Raw genomic sequence first — 22,458 nt, 5'->3', positions numbered from 1 at the left:
AGAGAGAGAGAGAGAGAGAGAGAGAGAGAGAGAGAGAGCGGGTCACATCACAGTGGAATCAGCTGTCTTAACCGTGGCATGTGTACAATGCATACACATACCAGCTTCATCACTGTGTCTGTCACGCGACTCTGTTCCCCTTTCGGGCTCTGTCTTTACATTTATTTTGAAAGATGAAGCTTGCGATTATAGTAAGGGGTGTTACATTTCCGACGAGTGCTTGCGGTGTTCGGCCAATCACAATGCACTGGGTCAGCTGTCCAATCAGAGCAGACTGCGCTTGTCGGAAGGAGGGACTTTGTAGAAAACTAAGTGTTTGAGAGAGGCGGGGAACAGAGGACCTACAATAATGTACAGTATTTGAAAAATAATGTGTTTTTTGAACATTAAAGCATGTCAACATATTCTGTTACACCAAATACACCAAATAATGATCTTTAAAAAAGCATCATATGATCCCTTTCATACTAACTGAAGTTCCAACAAATTCAATATTTTACAAATGACATTTGATATCAGCAAAAACCCCTCCTACTGTTTTTAATAAAATAGGAAAACACACACACACACAAAACAAAAAGGCATTTCTTTGAGCCTGGAGCAAAGAACTTTGGCAAGCCATGGAATTTACAACACAGCAGTATTTACAACCAGATGCAGCCTTACAAGACAGAACTCAGTGAAACAGGTCTTTACACTCTATTGTTTTCTATGTTTAGACACCACAAAATACAATCAGTGATTGATAAGGAAACTGTGCACAGTAACTTTTTTTTGTCTCTCTTTACAGGTAACCTAAACAAAGATAATAGAATAATGCTTTTTGTTGTTTAACAAAACAGGGTAAACTGAACTGAAATGGTAGATGACATAAAACTAGTGCACATTAATTGCAATCCACAGTTTTCTTTATTAAAACTCTTGAGAGTCTGTGATTAAAGCCGCCTTACAACTGGAAACAAAAGTTGTCATTGTTGTTGTTGTTTTTCTCAGCTGCATTGCAAAAAATACAACATTTCAGATCCTCATAAAACAGTGTTATATCTGTATTTTCAACTTAAATGTCCTTTCCTTAAACCATAATCATAATTTTCCCTTCATTATTTTTGTTTGTACATGTATAAACTTTGCACAGCAAAATGGCCTGAATTAGTTCATGATGCCAAAACTGAGGTATTGGTTCTTTTTATTTAAAAAAGGTCTCAAAATATATCACAGGCCTCCACAGAATAGAAACACAGCAGTATGAAGATGGCAGTGGAGTTTCTTCTCAGCAAATATCACAGTGCATAGATTAAAGAGAACATTGTGGATGAACAAAGCAGTCTGACCTCTTCTGTTTCCAAGCACAACATCATAAAGTAAGATATGGCTTAAACTTTTCATACCATGATTATAATGGTCAAGTGGAGCCTCATCTGTCAAATAAATACCACTGAATATCCGGGTGTTGAAAACCGAAAAATAACAGTGGTTAAAAAAAAAGTAATATGCTTTGTATAAAATATTCTTTATAATGTGCCTTTGAACCATTTGGAGTCATTTCAGTTTTTTTTTTTTGGTTAATGATGTGACTCTACCTCACCATCCTCACTGCCCTGTACATGACCCCACCACACAACACCACATCTTCTCTGCCCTGCACATGACCCCACATTATGTCCGATCTAAAGATCTATGTTCCGCGCTCTCATCTGCAAACCAATACCAGATCACTTAGCTTCTCACAGTCCTTCACCTTCACTTTTAACACAACATACGCAACCTAGGCACAAACTAAGCACTTTTCACCATCCAAAAGTGGGGTATATACGCACATTCTGTGATACTCAGGTGTATAAAAATTACGATCCAAGGCAAAGCTTTTTACACATGTTCAATGCTTTTAAGATGCATACAAGATGTTTTGACTACATAAGAGTCATGATATACAGAATTTAATTTGAATCTACTGCCAGAACAATAATTCTATATCAATGCCAAATTAACAGTAATATACAAACGCACAAACGCACACTCTAGACCTTTGAAATTGATCAAAATTGAACAGATGAGGACACATTTGCGCATCACTTGACACAATTTCTCCATGAACTATTGAATTACATCCTTGATTAATTCCCAAGTGTGTTGCGGAGGAAAGTACATATTTAATTAAAAAGAGGAAAACAAGATTATTAACTTACTGCAACCGCCTGGGATCCATTTGGGAGAGTCGACCTTCTACAGACACTGACGCGAGTAACCCACACTGACAGGCTCTATAAGCCGTTCTCTCAGAGATAAGACTAGCCAACAGCTGCGATTACGGACAGTTAACATTATATATGATGTAAATATAGTGAGGGTTTGTCAGGTCTTGCAGGCCATAAAATCCACTTTAATGACCCCACGTGCTCTTCCTGAACCACTCACTGGTCATGCTTTGGGCAATTGGCATAAATAACCCTCAAAACTTCAAAATACGTGGCAAGAGAGCTAAAAAAAAAAGAGGGGTTTGTGTAAAAAGCAACATTGTAACCACAGTAACTCGCAATGTGGCCCTTTCGGTCAAGATAGCGAGTGTAGAAATTGAAAGAAGCATGGAAATTTACATTGAATCTTCAATATAGGTGAGTGAGACGATTCTAAAATGAAAGCGCTTTTGAAACAGTAGTATAAATTGACTAGCTCCATGTTTTTATTTTCAGATTAGTGTGTATGTAATAGTAACATTCATAAACTTTAGAAATATGGAGATTAAAATGTTCGATAGCATTTCACATTGGCTACACTGAGAGCGCTGAGTAGGAATTAATTAAAAACTAAATTAAAAATGTCAAACCAACAGTAAAGCGGAAAAGAGCCTGCATGTAGAACAAGCCAGACGAAAATGAGCATTTCGTATAGGCATCGCTCTTGTGTCCTTTGTTTGACACGGGCCTGGATTACGTGATTTCGGTACACAGGGTGACTAGCACATGTCTCATTATCTAAATGTCAAATTTCATCAATGAAGTAGTAGTATGAGCAATTCACTCTCAATGTCTTTAATTATGTGCTTTACACGAAGTACGATTAATAACGCAATTGTATCATACTGCAAATGCATTTTCGAAAAGCAATTCGTATCTTCATAATTTAGTTGACAGTATTTGATTAAGTGTACAAACTATCTTATTGTTTTTGAGGGTTCTATATGCCAAAACGTCACTTTGAAATGTTTGTATAAACTTCCGCCGATTTGTTAAAAAAGGAAACAGTTGTCAGTGTTTGATGGGTGAGAGGAAGTGCTGTAAAAGTTTATTGGGGTCATAAAGTTTTATGTGCCTCCGTTTAAGGGCTACTGTAAATAAGTGACCAGAGCGTTAAAGTTCAATCAGTGCAAGTAAACAAATTCAGACTTGGTCCTCGATGGATGCACGAATATTTATCAAAATCATATTAATTAGCGCAGAATGAGTTCTTCTTCCGTCACGAGTTATCAAACGGGCCTTCAGTGCAAAAATGCATTGTGTAAAGAAAAATTCATTGTTTTGTTCCTGTTATATAATATAATAAAATATAATAATAATAATAATAATAACGTTAACAATTGGATATTCTTTACGTTTCAAGTTTATTTACAATGATACCACATTGGACGTTTTATTGGACACAGATGGCTTTTAACCCAGAACTAACGAAACTTACTGATATATTGCCACTATTGACAATTAAATCTTGTTATTTTAATAATACATTACTGACTGGAAAATTGTCGATGTGGCTTAGCAGAGAAACTTCGGAATCAAACATAATAAATAATAGATCATAGAACAAATGCGGTTCACACAAAAGTAGGTCGTGTAGCTTGTTTGGTATGAGAGGTATCAATAAGCCACTCCTTACAAACCATGCCCTATAGGCTACTCAAGAGTAGTGTGTATAGAAACAAAAGTCAAGGCACCTATCTGAAAAAATAGCCCCAAAAACATTCACTAAAAGAGCAAAATGTTCTGATTACAAGACATAATCCTCAAGAGAAAATTACCATTTGGCTGCTGGCTGACAGACAACATGATACACAGCGTTTATTATGACACTACAGTTGTTGCATTATCATCATGACGTGCGGTTTACCATCCTTGAGTGGATATTTTAGTTGTATAGATGTATTTACGCTAGAAAGTACAATGAATAAAAAGACAAGTCCCATCAAAATGCAATGGGCAGGTTGATGAATGTTGAAGCAAAGCACCACATTATTTACACTTACATTTAAGTCAACATAACTGGATGCAGGCCTTGGTATATTATGCAAGTTACTGATACAAGTGATTGTAGTAAAAGCACATTCAAATAAAGTTTAAGCTCATACATTATTTAAATAAGCACCTCCAGCACTCTGGGAATGGAGCCCTATCAATAAATATATAAAAAATATGGACATATTCACATAACAACATGATGTTGTAGAAAAATGAAAGACATCAACTGTTGTCAACAAGAAAATCTATTTTAAATAGTTTGTTATTTCAGTACAAGTTAACACCGCCTTTATTTTCAAGCTGAAGCCGTGCACCACGTTATTATAGTCCTCCTTTCACTTTCAACTTTGAGTCCTTCTTCCACTTCATGCGACGGTTCTGGAACCAAATTTTAATTTGGCGCTCGTTCAAGCAGAGGTTATTGGCAATCTCGATACGTCTGCGACGTGTGAGGTATCGGTTGAAATGGAACTCTTTCTCCAACTCCAGAGTCTGGAACCGGGTGTAACTGGTTCGTGACCTTTTACCATCAGATTCTGAGGTGGCATCAGAAAGATATTGGGTTATCTATTTGTAAAATTTTATCGACTGTCGTCCTCATGCATATTACTATGAAATTAATTTTCATAATCTTTGATGAAGTTGCCACCAAACACAGTCCATAGAATGTAATATGAAAACATCAAGCATTATGAAATCCAAAATAAAAACAGTGGACAGGTGGTATGAGGCTAATATTTATTTATTCTGAAATAAGAAGTCATGCACAGAAATAACACAAACGTAATGAAACATAATCATAACTGTGAGAAGGCCACGAGCTTTCTAACATGTCCTGACACAAAATATTGTAAGACCTGAGCAAAAAAAGAGACACTGCGATTGCAATGCCTCACTATTTAAAGGATGCAAATTGACATTTTTGACATAGTTTTGCTTTGCTTTACTACTCCAGCGGTGAAGAGTGCAACTAACCGGAAACATAAGTATTCGTTTGAAATCCCACTTCACTTAAATAACATGTAAACGCCTTTTAATTCTTAAAGCAAGAGATAATACGCAAATTTAAATGTTATCTTTATTTTTTTGCCTTTTCTTGACCAATTATTTCTCCATAAATTTGAACGGAGATCACCTCTTCACAGTAACAGGACAGGTTTACGAGCAATATATGCCTTTGTCATAAAATTTACGGCCGCTAGTTTTATTATTTCCTGCGTTTGGCCTATAAAACTCAAGAGGAAAAATATGGAGCGACAAAACAAGGTAGGAAGGAGATGCAATGAGGAGGATGAGATGCGTGCAGTTTTCCTCTCGTCTAAAACAAACTTTAAACGTAACTTTACCGTGGCTCATGTGTAGCTTTGTCATCCACGGATATATCTGTGGCTGCGACTGGTTCTGACGCTGAGACGAGTTAGTTTGTTGCTTTATCGCTGAAGTAGTCTCCATTTCGATATGGTCTGTGCGGCTCTTGCCGCTGGGCTTCTCCATAACTTCCATATTCCCCTCGGCTTTTTGGCTCAACAGTCCGTGACTGAGGGGGTTGTACCCGTGAGTGCCTACAAAGCTTCGAGAGCCCAGAGCTGAACAGGACTGTGTTCGCTGAACTGCTGCACTGCTCCTTGCACGGTCGGTTGTGTTTATCGCCTCCCGTTTCAAAGAGTTGGAGGGCATTTGAGAACTGAACGATCCGCCGAGATCAAGTCCTTCGTACGCGTAATTGGACTCGTGGAACTCAGAGTGAGCTCCATAGTTGCCAAAAGTGTGCATTCTACAAGAGGAGGCGTCTTGCGTTTGCTTAGAAAAAGACTTTCCAACGTATGAGCTCATTCTTTTTCCTAAACAATATAACCTGGAGAGACTCACAAAAAGCACTCGGTCACGGCATAGACGGAATCAGCTAATAAAATGTACATAAGTTGTTTAGAAGTTTTATTTGTTTATTGGGCTTTATTTGTATTTTCTAGTTAGGCTTGTCCTAAAAAAGAGCACGATTTATAGGTGGAGGAAATAATTTCCTTTTTTTTCTCGATACGACGTGTAATGCCCAAATATGGAATGTTTAAATAGAATCACGTGCAGCTCCTGGCCAGTCATAAATTGGCTTGATCCCCAGGAGGTTATTGATAGACAGGGAAACGTGTCCGATAACTTCTCGGTATGGAAATCATCTAAGGGTCCGGGCTAAAAAGGGCGAGACCGTTAGACAAGAGCGTCATCTGGCGTCTAATACTGGACAGAGCGGCCTCTCTCTCTCTCACACACACACACACACACACACAGACAGACTTGTTCAAACAAGATGATGGACAAGATACCATGCGATACGATGTTATGACACATTAAATGACAAGGCAATATGAAAAATATGGAGTAGCCTATACTATTATCACATTAGTTACATAGGCTATAAGACAAATATGTCTTTCTCCTGTTTCACAGTAATGTCTTGGGTTTTTGATTGTTCTGTGTGTGTATCAGGCTACTTTTTTCTTCAGAATTCGAGTAGTTGCCTATTGTAATCATGGGAGGACTATACACTGCGTGTGTTGCAGCGGCATCCCAAAACCACATGTGATTATTTATCGCAGAACAACCGATTCAGCGTTATGCCACTATGCAAAGCAAATGTGGTTAGTGTGGTTAGAAAGGTTTTTGTCAATCAAGCATTGTCGCTGTGTCATGAAATAAGCAATGCTTTATTTATTGAATTAAAGTTTATGAAACCTGTGAAGTCGTCCCATACATTAATCATTAGGCATATTAACAGTAATTTGGTGCATTATTCCATTCAAATGATTGGAGTTTGGGAAAATTAAATTGTAGTTAAATGTGTACAATTAAAGAATAAACCAAACGCCGATGTAACCGTGAATTTAATTTGTTATTTGGATTTGAATTACTCAAAAACTCACAAAAATATGTAAGCCTCAATAAAATTTCGTAAAAGCTTCTTCAAAACGAACAAGTGTGTAAAGCCTGGTATTTTTTTCTCAATTCTGAAACCCATGATGATGCGTGAAGAGCGCAAAGCTGGAGTCAAAATTAAGACAGAGTTTGTTTTTTTTCCCAAAAATTTTATTAAATAATATACAGTTTACACAAACAATATAATTGCGTAACAAGGTATATGTTTGTTTTCATATGGGTGTGATTCTCACTTTAAGACAAGTTTATATGCATACAACTACAAGTATGATGAAATTTATTTTTTGAAGTTCTCTCAAGTTCTCTCAAGTAATGTGCCAGTACAGCGGCATTTTGAACAACAAAACACTGACGAGGCAAAGGCAATATTAAGGAAAAGAAAAAAAAATTGCATTAAGAATTTAGGTAGTATAGTTCATCCCGTCAGTGCTTATTTCATTGTACAAATATGCATCCACAAAAAAACTGAATGTGCATATAAGAAGTTTCCTTCACTTCTGGAATGCTTAGGGTTCTGTTTAGAGGCTAAATAGTTGGGGAGACGTAGCCTACTTATCAAATTCGAGTACATTTTCATCTAATGTAATTTCTACGAGCCTATAGCAACATGATAATTCTAGAACCACACAAATAGTTCATCTGTGACATTGTCACCACGCAGCCAGTAAGGAGCTATTTTCAATACAAAGAGAAGTGAATTACATTACGGTGGATAACATGTGTCTTTCTCTCTCTTAATCTCTCCATTTGTTTCTACGTGTGTATATGTTAGTGGCGTGGTGTTGTATTAGAGTTTGTGTATGGTATTCAGGTCGTAGGAGGAGGGGGCAGTCGAAGGAATAGCAGAGTATACAGTCCATGCATTAATATTTGCAAATTCTCAGAGTTTAGGTAGTTACGTTGCAGTTAACAGGCGTTCGAGAACGAGAAATGGATTTCCTAAACTTTTTTTTTAGCTTCCTCGGTTTCCTCCTCGGTCTCCTTCTCGGGCTCTTGAGGAGTATCCGTCGATTCGCTCCCCGGTACAGTAGAAGTTAGATTGGTTTCTTTCTTCCATTTCATGCGCCGATTCTGAAACCAGATTTTGATTTGACGCTCGGTTAGGCACAGAGCGTTGGCGATCTCGATGCGTCTGCGTCTGGTTAAATACCGATTGAAGTGAAATTCTTTTTCCAGTTCCAATGTTTGGTATCTGGAGTAAATCTGGCGACCTCTTCTTCTGTCTGACCCGTACCCAACTCCTGTTGTGGGGAAAAGTGCAAATAAATTAAAGAATTCACACACAGAGAAATCCTTAATTATAAATTTAAAATCTAAATGTATATTTAAAAAACATGTTTGAAATCCTGGTGGAATAATTCACTTTTTGCATATTTATATTTTTATTTAATTTATAACGTAACTAATATAACAATTTGGCAAAATAATGTATTTCAACCGATATTACAGTCACAAAGCAACGCGAAACGTAACATTTCGATTTTCAGTGTTTCTAAACATTTCTTTCAACTAACTTTGCTATCGTCTTTTTTAAAACAGTACATCAGAAGAGTTCAGTTATATTTTAACGTAGTAGTGCATGCTCACATAAAATGTACTTTTTGTTGTATATTTTTCTAACTTATTGCACACGGTTTTTTAATAATTCTGGCACTAGAGTATTAAAGGAGGTAGCCAAATGGGATTCCCCTCTCCGAAAAAGGGGGCTTTATAGTCTGATGATTTAGTAGTGGTTTATGAGGCCATAAAATGTGGCTACTCTGTTGATAGGACGTATCGTAAAACAGACCAATTCCACCAGGGTATGTCCCAAGTCGCAGTAAAAACTCACCGTTGTGCGAGTTCATGCGCTGCATCCACGGGTAGATCTGAATGTTGTTCCCTTTCTGTTCCAGTGTTCCTGCACGAGCTTGTTCCAGGTTGTACTCCTGGGCAACGTGGCTCTGCGCATTGAGTCCCATACTAGTTTGCCTGCAACTGGGAAGCACATCCTTATCTTGAAGAAACACGTTAGATCCATACTCGTACGGTCCTCGACTTGATCCAAACATAACGTTATCTTGAGGTGAATAGAAAGGGGACGCATAAATCCGGTTTTGGGCTACTGTGGTGCCATAAGACGAAAAATGTCTGACTGAATCATATGTGGTCGTGTTCAGTGGCATGTTGGGCAAAACCTCTTGCCCACCAGATAAATGGCACGAGAGCGACGGGTTCGCGAAATACGAATTCATACCTTTCCTATCGCCCTCTCATCAACTCACCCTCCTATCTTATTTCCCCTCTCTTAATCTCACACTTTCTTTCTTTATGCTTTGGGGTCTGCTTCCTTCTGTCACATACACACGTCTCCCGCCTGCTTTCCTAACTCTCTTTCAAATGAACTTCAGAAGGATTTCAATAATATTAATTTCCAGTCTCCGGTTAAGACGCGCAAAGCAAGTGTTATAGCCAAGGCTTGGCTCATGGAAGGACAATATGACAGCGTCACCTGACCACTTTCAGCCAATTGAATGCGCGGTGTACGGAGGAATATCGAGCTTGTAGCTTCCTATCCTTGTGGCTTCAGTTGATAATGTTTAAGTAAACACACACAAAAACAGAATAGGCACTTACACGAACAATGAGATATGTCTTTTTGTGCATTAATCACAGAGTTAATCTGTTCTATGTGCCGGTACAAAGCTTCTCAACGTGTATTGTGAAGGTAAATCTACACTTATAATCATGCGTTTTACAATGAGCTTTTTCATCGAAATTTATTACCTGTAAGATCGCTTTTACAGTTGATTATTGTCGCTGACTTAGACCAAACTAAATATATTTATATTTTACAACATGATAATACTAATCATAAGTAAATGTATTTCTTCTCGACGCAACAACTTAATTATAACTACTGGGTAGATGATATAACTCAATTTGAACCCCTAAATATAACCCTTTGTGTAAAAAAAAAAAAAAAGAAAATGACCAAGGGCTAATTGCTACATGCCTGTTTACGCGTTATCTACGCATATATTGTTAACTCTCCATTTTAAGATGCATTTCGCAATTTCATTCAAAAAAATTGTGAATAAATCTGCTGATGCACATTTCATATCATATTATTAGACATATTCACGGCATTGTCGTCAGTCACTAAGTTAAGGGACCACACTATTCTTTTTGTTATTCAGTAGATATCTCCCTATAACGTTTGTGTCTCTCTTCAATTTCCTCGAGCTTTCATTGCACTGAAGGGGAAACGTCTGTCCTTTTCCTTTCCCCATTTGTAAAGTATTGATCATTTCAATGGTAAAAAGAACCTGAGTAAGGAGGGGGGAAGGGGCATCTTACTAAAGAATGCGTCAAACGCGCCTTGGTGCCATAAAAGTCACAAAACCAACTGAGGACTTCCAGCTCTGAGGCAATTATCCCTTTGAATGTATGGGGGCTGTGCACCGAGTCTCTTATCTTGTGGACTGAAAGCTGCACATTTTTTTAGCATTTAACTTTCTAGGTTATGCAGAATGATTATTAATAAAAATAATACTATGAGACATCTTTACACAATTTAAGTACTGTTGACTATTAATTTTATTTATAAGTATTATTTGTACAGAATTTCGTGCAGTGATCATATATGCCAACAATCTGTTGAACAATACAAATATAACTGTTCTGCTTTATTAAATGTTTGCAACTATATTAATTGAATTGTCAATTTATATTATTATGTTCAAAGAATCAGTGATGGGAAAAGAACTAGTTTTAACCGAATGGTTACGGTATGCTCCATGACCTTAATGCAGGCCACATGACGGAACGTGTGAGGCCAAAAACAGTGGTTTAGAAAGAGGTGCGCAAAACACGAGATTGACAGAGCAGTAAAATTTACTTCCAGCCCGACAGTGAGAAAAGGCATTTAGCAGCTATAAAACAGGCTAATCTTCTTAACGACTGATTAAATGCTTACAATATTATATCCCAAAGTACCTAAAACCGGGATCAATCAATATCAAGGATTAATGTTTTTGATGGGTTGTCATATTTTGAACAAAATTTGAGATCGACAAAATGTAACTCTTCTAGTCAAATCTCTACTAAGTGGATATCTAAACATCAATGTGGTAAGTGCTATTTCGTCAGTTTATGACTGCTGCATAATATGATTATTTATCTTCGGAAGTGAACTAATTGACGTTTATACTAAAATTAGTAGTTGTATTATTATTATAAAAATGTATTAAATAAGAATGCCATAAAAGTAATAAAAAACATAAATTACGGTCCGCAAAATTAATACAGTAAATATAGGCTAGTCAATACGTTGGTGTGGATTTCAATTATACAATATTAAACCATGTATACTGTGGAAAGAAACTAATAAAAGTAACATATAACAGTAATAAAAAATATTTCTTGCGTGAAAAGCGCGTGCTCTCGTTTTACCATATTTCATAGCCTTTTTAAGACTGTGGAAATTGAACAGTTGCCAATTCAAATATTTGAAATGTAATAAACTTTTTTTCACATCAATACATATTTAATTAAAAATAACGTTTTCATTAGGCTAGTATATGCCAGTGGATGCGCAAAAATATTTAACAGGAAAGTACGATGCTGAAAGCAAACTAAAGAAGGATTATCAATTCTTAAATAATTTAATTGTTTTCGCTAGACACTGCGACGTGTTTAGCGGAATTGAGATCAGGTACTAAGTGTAGGCTGTATTTATATATCTGACTTTGATGTTCAATATTGCTCCAACGACTTTGAACTTAAAGTCTTTGATGGGGAGATTTTTAATAATGTGATCCATTTTACAGCATCAGTCTTGTGAATGAAGTAGCGAGTAAAACACACCACACTCAGTCTGCAGTTGGTATGTTGATGTGACTGGAGAGAAAGAGCTTTAAGTGTTTTATTGCAGCCCTTAAGACAAATCGCACGGTTGTGTTTTAGCGTTTGAAGAGGCAATAAATAGACATCCCGTTTGGCCTGTATTCTCTTTACACTCGACGAAACTAGGCACTAATGTGCGCCAAAATCGTACTTACTTCCAATGCTTAATTTACGTGATATGATGATCTGGGAAAAAGCAAGCAACGCACATCCTAACTGTGCTCGGTAATGGCCTAGTCTGCACATTCTCGAGAGTTAAATGAATGTTATCATTGGCCTATTTATTTGTAACGGATGTTCACAATTGCAAATTCCAGCGATGTGTCTTCTAGCTTTCTTATCCAAGCCCAACTTTCCTACCCTGTCATCTTTGTCGATGTATCTATGCAAAAACAAAATCCATAATAGTAACGTGACAGCTGAAACATAGCTTCATGTGCAGCTAAGCACACGACCCGAAGGGGCATTTTGGTTTTTAACTAGCACAAGATCATTCTGTGAAATTATGTGGCCGCGTAATGACCTCCATGAATAAGATGTTTTGAAGTAGAGCGAACTCACATTGCCCTGCGGTTCTTGTAAGGAAATGTTTGGAATTGAAAGTTCGCCTGGAATTTGTTTTCATTTTCGTGGCAATTCTGAATTATGCCTTCTATGATTCAAATTCAATAGCGGTGGCAGACACGAGACTGGCTCAAAGTTTACACAAATGATAGTCAGATGGTAATAAATGTGTCAATTTCATAAACTTGTTTAGAACTTTGCTATCAACATTAAGAATAACCGCAATACACAAATGAATAAATCTTATGCACCTTATATGTACAGACATAAGGATTAGTTAAATAGACTCAATTTTTAATGGCAAACAAAAGAGAGTCATTATCCCGAGGCAAAGAAACTCACAGTAGAACAACCCCGCCCTCCACTCGCTTTCTGCCCCTCACTTACACACAAATACATATGCACTTCGACGAACCATATGCGAGCCCACACAGAAGCATTCAGCCTTAATAAATTACCACTCAAGCTTTAATAAGAAAATGAGTTCACACAAACTCTGAAAGAGACGATCTTTTTTTATAAAATATCTTTTCTTTATTTTTCAAGTTGTCTAATAAGAGTCTCATTGTGTGTGCGAAAGTAAAATACCTTGGACATTTTTATCACTGAACGCATGACAGGCGATGAGGATATTGAAAGGCAACGCCGCATGATGTATATGCAGAATATACTTTTACGTAAGTTTAGATTCTGTTCAGATGAGGTGAAGGTGTCACTTTTTAAAGCATACTGTACAACACTTTATGCTGCTCATTTGTGGTTCAACTATAGAACATCTAATTTACAGAAGCTTATAATGATGCAATGAGAATTTTACTAAAGAGACCTAGATGCATAGTGCAAGTGAAATGTTTGTGAGTGCAAGAGTAATCACTTTTAAAGCACTGTTCCGAAATCATATGTATAGATTTATATGCCGTCTTAATGCTTAAAAAAAATGAGATTATTGTGGAACTATCAAATATAAGGGTTAGTACTACACGGTATCAGTCAAAGCTGTGGAGACATTGGTATTGCTGTATTTTGTAAATCGTTATTGTGTGTGGTATGCTATGGGTTGTATATGTTGTCCTATTGTCTTTTTTTATTTTATTTTGGACCTCGAGTCTGTAATAAAAGTTTGATTGATTGATAAAAGTTCGCTGTGTTAATAACACACTTCTAATGTCACAAATAAACACAGTAAAAAAATTGTTATTTTAACAATTCCATTACAAAACAATGTTTGTCTTTACCACATAATAACTGGTTTTATTAATGACAGTTTTGTTTGTTTTGTTTCCCCCCATTCCAGCCTCATATGTGGATTTCAAGAGGCCCGTGACGGAAGATCGCAGCTAATTTTTTTCGATTTGGCAGATTACCAATGGACTTTATTTACATGATATCTCATGCTATTAACATGCATAACTCACGGGCTATTAAATCTAAAGCTTCATGTTTGTCAGTACTGTTTCATTACCATGAGATAAGATGACAATAAAACAAATAAAAAAAATAGTAGACGGACTGTGTTTCTGTAATTGCCTTTTAAAAATTGTATTATTTTTAATAATGAATTGATCATTAATATTAATTAGTAAAAGCCACCATACACGCATAATAAAATACTGTGAATATTTTTTTTCAAATCAGTATATATTAATATATATGATGAGAACGCTATAAGAGATGCTTTTGACATAAATATGTGATGTTATCGCTATTAAAGAAACGTTTTACATACATAGCTACACCAGCAAACGCCAGACACATGCGCACATGAAAATTAAAATATGAATTTTATGTGGACAGTTGCTGTTCCTGACTTTAGGCTCTGTATAATGCCTTGCATATGGAGCAGGCACAAGGTGGCAGTGTTGTTTGATTTAGTCCTCACGGAATGACAGCACTGGATGACTGAACACGTGTGCGTGAGAGAGAGAGAGAGAGAGAGAGAGAGAGAGCGAGAGAGTGCGTGTGTGTGTGTGAGATAGAGAGAGTGAGAGTGAGTGAGTGTGTGTGTGTGAGAGAGAGAGAGAGAGAGAGAGTGTGAGAGTGTGAGTGTGTGAGAGAGAGAGAGAGAGAGAGAGAGAGAGAGAGAGTGTGAGAGTGTGAGTGTGTGTGAGAGAGAGAGAGAGAGAGAGAGAGAGTGAGTGTGTGTGTGAGAGATAGAGAGAGAGAGAGACTCTGTAAAAATTAAGATATGATTAAAGCGTTTAATGAGTTGTTTGCTATGTAACAAAAAAGTCTTTACGCTTTACAAGTATGCGTGTAGGTGATCAAGTAAATGATTGTGTGAACGTATTGCCATTATAAGACGGTCACAACCAGAATACATCAGTTTGAATACAAGTTAACGAGAGCAGTTACATTTTGCTTTCAAAATATAACTCACTCATTAATATCTCACTCGTACATAATTTACATTTTCCAATCACTTAGTACAGCCAGGAATTATACTTAAATAAACAATAGAATACCCATAGCCCGATGAGTGCAAGCCATAGTCGCATAATATGAGTTGAACACAGTTTTTTGTTAAAGGCCCGACATACATCAGTGTTTTCCATGTATCTCATTTGCACATTTTTATAAAACTATACTATTAAGCCATGTAGGCTATAGTTAACGAATGCAAATAATACAGCAAGCTCCAGTATCCAGTAGGCTATACCCGTCTCAAATAACCACAATTAAACACATAACATGACCAAGCGTATATTTTACAATTTGAAAATAAGCTCATAACCACACCCGTTTGAACAACTTAAGTTAAAAAATGTTATGTTCATTGTAGCCGCGACAAATAAAAGTCAACAACGGGAACAGAAAGCAACAACACAAGTCACTTGTCAACGAGGCTGTGCGTTCACAACCAATAAGTAGCCTATTAAAGGAAACGCCACAATATAAGTATGTGTACATACATTGCATGCCACTCTTGCACATCCATTTTTGACTCAAATATAGTACTGTCAAATGTTCGTATTGCAGCTGCACGTCTAATAAGGAGGGTAGAATCATTAACTTACCAGTGATCGCTGTTGACTGTGTGACGCACGTTCGGTGGTGTATAGCAGCAGATCAAACTAGGGAACGGCACCAGGATCCCATTCTCCTGTGCTCAGGGACAGTTTAAACTTTCGAGGAGAAATGGCCATATTTACGCACTCTAATCCTTCACGCTCCAGTTCTCAGGGTTGGTAGAAATGAGACTGGGGACAGTCAGTCATTGCTAGCGATGAAGCAGACGAGACAAGACGGTGTTATAGAGCATTTTAAAAATCCGCCTGAGCTAGTGAGTAAACAGAAAACGCGAAAATGTCTGGTGCTAAGATCATTTCAACACCACCGCGAGCTCGCAAGTCGATAGATGGGGAGATCCAGGGGAAGACAACAGCACAAAGTTCATGTTCATAGAGTGAGTACCACGTGGTCTGACGCAACCAATGACCGCGTGTATTCAGTCGTAAACTTTTATTACTTAGCTGTAAATTCCTCCTCTAAACAACTAGGAATGTGTTACGTTTCACCCTCTCTCAAAGATCGCATTTCTCATTTTCTTTGTCCTTTTATTGTCTGCTAAGTTGATGGTACTGATAACACAGTATTAGGCTATATTCGCCATATAGGCCTATATTGTGAAAAACCTATTTATTAGTCTAATAATGATAGCATTAACATTTTGCGATAGTGCGTATTATGAAAATTGTAAAACAGTGTAAGTATAATGGAGAAAAAAAAGTGAATTAGGTGTGTGTTCATAACTTGTACAAGCTCATTGTTCATCATGAATGTGTGACTATGAAAAGGAAATACCCATTGCCTTGTATAGCCTACACACAACTCCATTTAGCTAAAAACAATCAAACAAATAAATAGTATTAATATTCGTTATTAAATGAATCGTATAAAAAAATCAAATACAGCAAATTATTTTTTTTAAACCATGGGGCTGTTTCCTTATCTACCCCATTTGACCCTTTAGAGGTTTTGTTTTGGGCTTATCGTTCCCAGAAGCTGGTTGAGTTTATGTCTGTAGCAGTTCGGAGAACATTCAAGCATGACTCAGAATCACTAGGACACAGATAGTTTTCATAATAGGCATTTGTGTAAGATAAAGTTAAAATAATAGCATCATCATTTCAAAAGCATTTGTAAGAACAAAACAATTAGCTATAAAGATCACAGTGAGACCGAGCTAATGCGTTTACTTTGTCAAAACCTTATTTTACAAAATTACCATAAAGTTACAACTGGATGTATTCATTATAGAGACACTTGTAAAAGAGAACAAAATAAGGTTAAAATAGTTTCTCAGCATTGGAAGTCTTTTGAATCTGATGTATTTATAAAAATACCTTTGACATGTTTAAAAGAACCGCAAAAGTTTGACTGTTCTTGTGCTGTCAAATATCTGGACTGAACAAATAATACTATTAAAGCTAAATAAAGACGCCTCTCTGTCAGACAGCATTACTCTATTAAGCCATTGATAAAAACAAATATATGATTGTTGGTTCAATTATTTTATTTAAAACTCACAATATTAACATGTTCAAGACTTTAACAGTTCTGAAACTGACACGTCTGATCATTTTAAAGTTCTTAAACGTACACTTCAGTGTTGAATTATGGTGCAGGTGAGTAAAAGACACTCTTTTGCTGAGGCTTTAACTTATTCTTCAGTGGCTAACGCCATTTATAAAACGTAGTTGCTGGTCATTTGTTTTCTAAACGAAATTCGTTAAATAATCTTGAATGGTATTAGAATCATTTAATTGCAAGTTCACAGCATTAAAATATATATTTACCTTAAACATTCTCTAAGTAGGTAATTGTTACATGTAATGCATGCAAACAGTTGTAATTGAACAAAAACAAATGCAAAACAAAACGCCAAGTCTATTTTGCGACATTAATACACTTTAACTTAACGATTTCATATCTAAACCAATCGACAGAACTTAACAAAGTCCATGTAAGCCATGCAAGTTTCTCCTTAAATTAATTTCTTTTCACTACTTCATTTCAATATATATTTTTTAGTTTCATACCACGAACCTAAACAGAATGCAAACTACATACAAATATCGAAAAAAAAACATGCACAAGAAGAGCCAAGAGCCGGGAAAGTTTTTCCCTTTCATTAATCCCTTTTTACTTCTATTTTTCAAATTTGATAGCACAACAACCATAAACAGAGTAAATATATGTACATATGACAACTTCCCCTATTATAAAAGTTTTCACTTTTTAAAAAAATCACACAAACATATACATGCACCCATGCATACATACACTTAAAGCAGTTCCACGTCCACGTTGCTTCCCTTGTGTCTTGTTCTAGCCTGTCTGCACTGCACAGAAATCAAAAGGCAAAAACGTCTGCCCGGATGCGACACTGTCGGGTTTACACCACCAATAAAGTTTACTGCAGGTATAGTAAAGGCCTCATTTGGAATGTAATAGCAGTGCAATACAAAGGCAAGGCGGATGGACAATGACCACTACAATTGTCACTACCACAGGAACTTCCTGGAAAGGTCTATGCCTTAACCAAAAATATATTTTTTCTTAACTAAAATATCTACAAGGGACCATCCAACACCAAAACAACAAAAGGAGAGGGAAATGAACAATTACACTCAAAACGGTAACCTAAAATGGTAACGTCTATGTTAAGTGGCTTTATTTAGTCAGAAATATTATTTAGTATCATTGAATCAACCTAAATTAACGATAATTTATACAAATAAAAATAATTTTATGGGTTAAATGAGGTAGAAATAGCTAACAATTGCAGGTTACCACTTTTTACAGCGTACGATAATTATTATTATTAATGTTAGGATTTTGTGCACATGCAAATGCAAGAAAATGTGCAAGAATCTTATCTTATGGGGGTTTGCATTTGGCAAAAATGTTTAGAGATTTCAAAAGATCTTAAGCGCCTACCTGTAGCTACACTTTAATCAATCGTATCGATTTATGTTTTGAGATACATCATTTTAATATTCCTTCGTAAAAATAACACATCTGAGTACCTTACTTGCTTGCTGAGTACCTTACTAAAATTAAATTCTGATATTCTATTTTTATATCCATATTCTGTTTATATTAGCCTAGTATTAGTGAAATAATCGACTCGCCTAATTGCAGCTGCTTTATTGGGCACTAGACTACTGTTATGACCTGCCATTAAAAGTTGTAAAAGAGACAACACGTTTCAACACTTGGGCGTATAAGGTAGGCCCAACCAGGAATTTAATGATGATAGTAATATTTTAATATACATTTAAGAACATTTTAAATGACAACACATTACCATGAACATGGATTAACTACGTTTGTAATTTGTAACAAATTGAATTTCTCCTGTTCCCACGGCACATTGTCAAATTTTTGTTGTCTGATAAATGCAAAATGCAGTGCAAATGTAAATATTGCTTATGGGTCCTCTCCTCTTTGAATATGACAGGCATTGACATTGACAATATTCTAGCTCATCTGTCCTCTATCCGCCTTCAGTAAACATCCAAAGCTGCACTAAATAAGTATTTAAGTTATGCATTTTTGTATATAAATAGTGTGTAAATAAAGTATTCCACGGCCATGGAACGGAAAGTATGTTTTGTTGGACAACAGTTTGGTCTGTTTGCTGGACAAGAGAAGACTGAAAATCGAAAAAAAAAAAAAAAAGAAAAAGAAAAAAAAGAGTAACCGGTATTTGTGAGAATATTTACAGGATTTTGGTAACCTTCATCAGTTATCCATTTTAGATAGTCACCAGCACAGGTGTGGAACAAGGATTTTTCTTCAGTGTCTCCTAGGAAGGCCGAGACCTGCGACTTGTCCGATTATATGTTTCCAGGTGCTGTTATTTTGCTTCGAGTAAAGCCTCTTAACAACAGAAACCAAAGTGTAATTATATTTAAAAAAAATCACCTTTTTTAAAATATTATTTTACATTTGTTATTATTTTGGAATGTGCCATCATTTGGATTTTTTTTTGGATTTTTTTTGTTAAATATACGTTGTCACGTGAGGTGGAATTGTATAAAATAACTAAAATTTAAATAAGAGAGAAAATTAATTGATTAGATGATTGTTGAAAGTTTTTATACTAAGTACCTGACAATAAAACACAAATTGCTTGATAAAAGCATAATATTTTACACAGTTTAGAATTTGATCTTTAAATGATTTCGTCCGACTGTTGATCACGCAATTTTGTTTGAACTGATAATATTTCTCATTGAGTCAACCCTTGAAATCCCTAATGACAGCAGCTGACTATTTATAGTTGCATTGTTTTTTTGTGATGTGGAGACAATCTTTCAAATCTTGAAATGTTGTATGAACATACATTTCAGTTTAACTGTCCCCTTTAGACAGCATTATGATACATATTTTAATTCGTGTTACATTTTTTATTACTGTAGGTAATAAACTTATTTATACATAATGTATGATTATTGTTGGTTGCATTTGCCATTTCAGACACTACACAGACATGGAATATATGCTATACAATAAAAAGATTGTGAGTCTTGCATTTGTAGCATTTAACATGAATTTAAACAAAAAAGATGCTGTTTTGGGTATTTTGTAACTTCAGTGTTTTGTCAAGTGGATTCAAGCAACAAAAAAGAGACATGAGCCATCTTGTTTATTCTTCTGTTGATTTCAACAACAATGGCTTGGACACACACGAATTTGTCTATATTCACACGAGGAACACAAGTAAAACGAGCATATTGATAACAGCAAGATATTACAAGACGTACATGAAGGTTATACTCAGTGCAATTCAAAATCTACGCTATAACACCAGCACGATAAATGACTATCTTTCCTTAGATAAGGTAGGGTAGTAATTAGCGTGTTTGTTCATCTACACATTAATGTGCATTTTCTATAGGCAGTTTAAGTTGTTGGGGGAAATGTCTAAATATTTTCAACAAAGCAGCATGTAGAATAAATTAATAATTCATTCTTGCTAGCAAAACTTTGTTTTTAGGTAGTGCCGTGGTACAATCTTTTAAAATAGTTAAGATTGACTTCGAGCTATTCGTGTCTTCCGAAGACTTCAAAGAACTCGATAATCATAATAAGTGTTTAAAGGGTAAATTACATAACTTAGGTTTAATATAGGCCTACTACAAAACAAGAGTCTATGTAATCTCTAGGTAGAAATGTATATTGCAAATTTCCCATGATTAGGTAGCTTCTTTCGAGATTTTCAAACGATTGCAATCTCTGGTGAGTCCGATAAAATAATCGAAAAAATACAAACTGTAACCTCTCCCACTCACATAGAATAACAATAAAGAACAGTTAAGTAATCGATAAAGTATGTAATACAGAATGCATTTTCTACACTTGCCATCCTCTTTGTCTGCACACATGGCACTAATGCAATATTGCCATATTCGGATTGCAGAAATAGTGTTACACTGAACACAATCTATTCTTTTCAATTTGATTCGTAATGCCAGCATGTTGTGGCCTGATTTTATATACGAGACCAATTTTAAAAGTGACAAGCTGATGCAATTATGTCAGGATTTCAAATGATTGCATCTTAGTCGATTTTACCCCCCAAGCATCCTCAAGTATGAAATAAATGTTTAATTCCGTTAAATGCTTCTCATGCTGCTTACATTTCCCTAACTAAAACGATGGGTTATTGTGTTCCTGTTAGTCTGCCTCTTTGAATAATTTGCCAAATACGAGCAAATACACAGATCCACTTTTCGCTAATGGTAAAAGTCCTCGTGTGTTGGTAAAAAAAAAAAAAAAAATAAAACGCATTTTTTTCTTTGGGCAGGTTTTAGGGTAGCCTACTTTTGTATCGAGGGGGATTTTCTCACTTCTTGACCCAACTGTTTGTAATAAAATTGGCGTGTCTTCTCTTTCACTGCCCATTCGCGAGACCTCTTCAATATCTGCCATATAACCATAAAAAGACCATAAAATCACTCTTTGCTTTCCTCTTTCTCTTTTTCTTTTTCTTTCTCTTCCGTTTCCTTGTCCTCTCCTTCCTCCACCTCACCGTCCTCGTTGCCCTCTTCTTCGGCCTCTGCTTCAGCCTCTCCTCTCTGGCCAGGAAATTTGTCTTTGTTATTTTCTTTTTTCCACTTCATTCGGCGATTTTGAAACCAGATCTTCACCTGCCGTTCAGTTAAGCTCAGCGCGTGAGACACTTCAATACGGCGCTTGCGTGTGAGGTATGGGTTGAAGAGGAACTCTTTCTCCAGCTCAAGAGTCTGGTAACGGCTGTATGTCTGCCTCCCATTGCGTCTCCCAGGAGCTTTGGAGTGAAACAAAAATATCTGTCAATTACAAGCCTTCATTGCTTTGTTCTCTTTCCATTTACATATTCTGGGATGCAGTTACAAAAACATGAAGGAAATATCAATAGTAAGCTGCTATTTATATGTGCAAACCAAAATTAATAAACGGTTAGAATTGTTTAAAATTAGAACTTTCTTGTTTCCCCCCAAACATAGTATAGTAAAGTAAAGACATAGTAAAGACAAATACTGGCACAAAATAGTAATTTGTTTGCGTCAGAGTGTGCCTTATATCCTCATTGCTACGATTTGTCCCCAGAACATATTCAAATATATCAGTTGTGGGCAGACACTGTAGTTATCTAGGGGATATGACTAAGCTTCTGACTTTCCTGTTAGTAGATCTATGTTACATAATTTGATTTCTCCCATAAACGTGACGTTTCTATATTTGAGTTAGACGTTAGCTTTAATTCAGGTCAGTAAAGCAAAGAATTTCATTTAACCTGCTGCTAGGGAGCGCGCGCGCGCGCGCACGCCCGCACACACACACACACACACACACA

The 22,458-nt window shown here is 36.2% G+C and overlaps 3 protein-coding genes across 3 annotated transcripts in view; all 3 read right to left on the bottom strand.

Moving 5' to 3' along the window:
• Window positions 1–4,510: 4,510 nt before the first annotated feature.
• LOC107598908 (homeobox protein Hox-C5a-like) lies at window positions 4,511–6,062 on the bottom strand. Its single transcript, XM_016290351.1, has 2 exons — window positions 5,576–6,062; window positions 4,511–4,765 (listed from the first exon to the last, which is right to left on the bottom strand). Exons 1-2 carry the CDS (start codon window positions 6,060–6,062, stop codon window positions 4,551–4,553), a joined length of 702 nt encoding a protein of 233 aa, XP_016145837.1. The 3' UTR covers window positions 4,511–4,550.
• Window positions 6,063–7,383: 1,321 nt separating this feature from the next.
• On the bottom strand, window positions 7,384–9,610 carry LOC107598897 (homeobox protein Hox-C6a-like). The gene is made up of 2 exons (XM_016290340.1): window positions 8,992–9,610; window positions 7,384–8,401 (listed from the first exon to the last, which is right to left on the bottom strand). The coding sequence occupies exons 1-2, from the start codon at window positions 9,392–9,394 to the stop codon at window positions 8,100–8,102; spliced, it is 705 nt and encodes a 234-aa protein (XP_016145826.1). The 5' UTR covers window positions 9,395–9,610; the 3' UTR covers window positions 7,384–8,099.
• Window positions 9,611–20,148: 10,538 nt separating this feature from the next.
• Window positions 20,149–22,458, bottom strand: part of LOC107598875 (homeobox protein Hox-C8a) — a 4,301-nt gene continuing 1,991 nt past the window's right edge. The window contains exon 2 of the mRNA XM_016290321.1: window positions 20,149–21,909. Within this exon, the coding sequence (XP_016145807.1) occupies window positions 21,575–21,909 (335 nt within the window). The 3' untranslated portion in view covers window positions 20,149–21,574. The remainder of the gene's footprint in view (window positions 21,910–22,458) is intronic.

Source organism: Sinocyclocheilus grahami, unplaced genomic scaffold (genome assembly GCF_001515645.1).
Source record: "Sinocyclocheilus grahami isolate Dianchi unplaced genomic scaffold, SAMN03320097.WGS_v1.1 scaffold13.1, whole genome shotgun sequence".
In the NCBI taxonomy this organism is placed as follows: Eukaryota; Metazoa; Chordata; class Actinopteri; order Cypriniformes; family Cyprinidae; genus Sinocyclocheilus; species Sinocyclocheilus grahami.
Note: the sequence above shows the minus strand (reverse complement) of the source record. Positions and strands in the feature narration are given on the sequence as shown.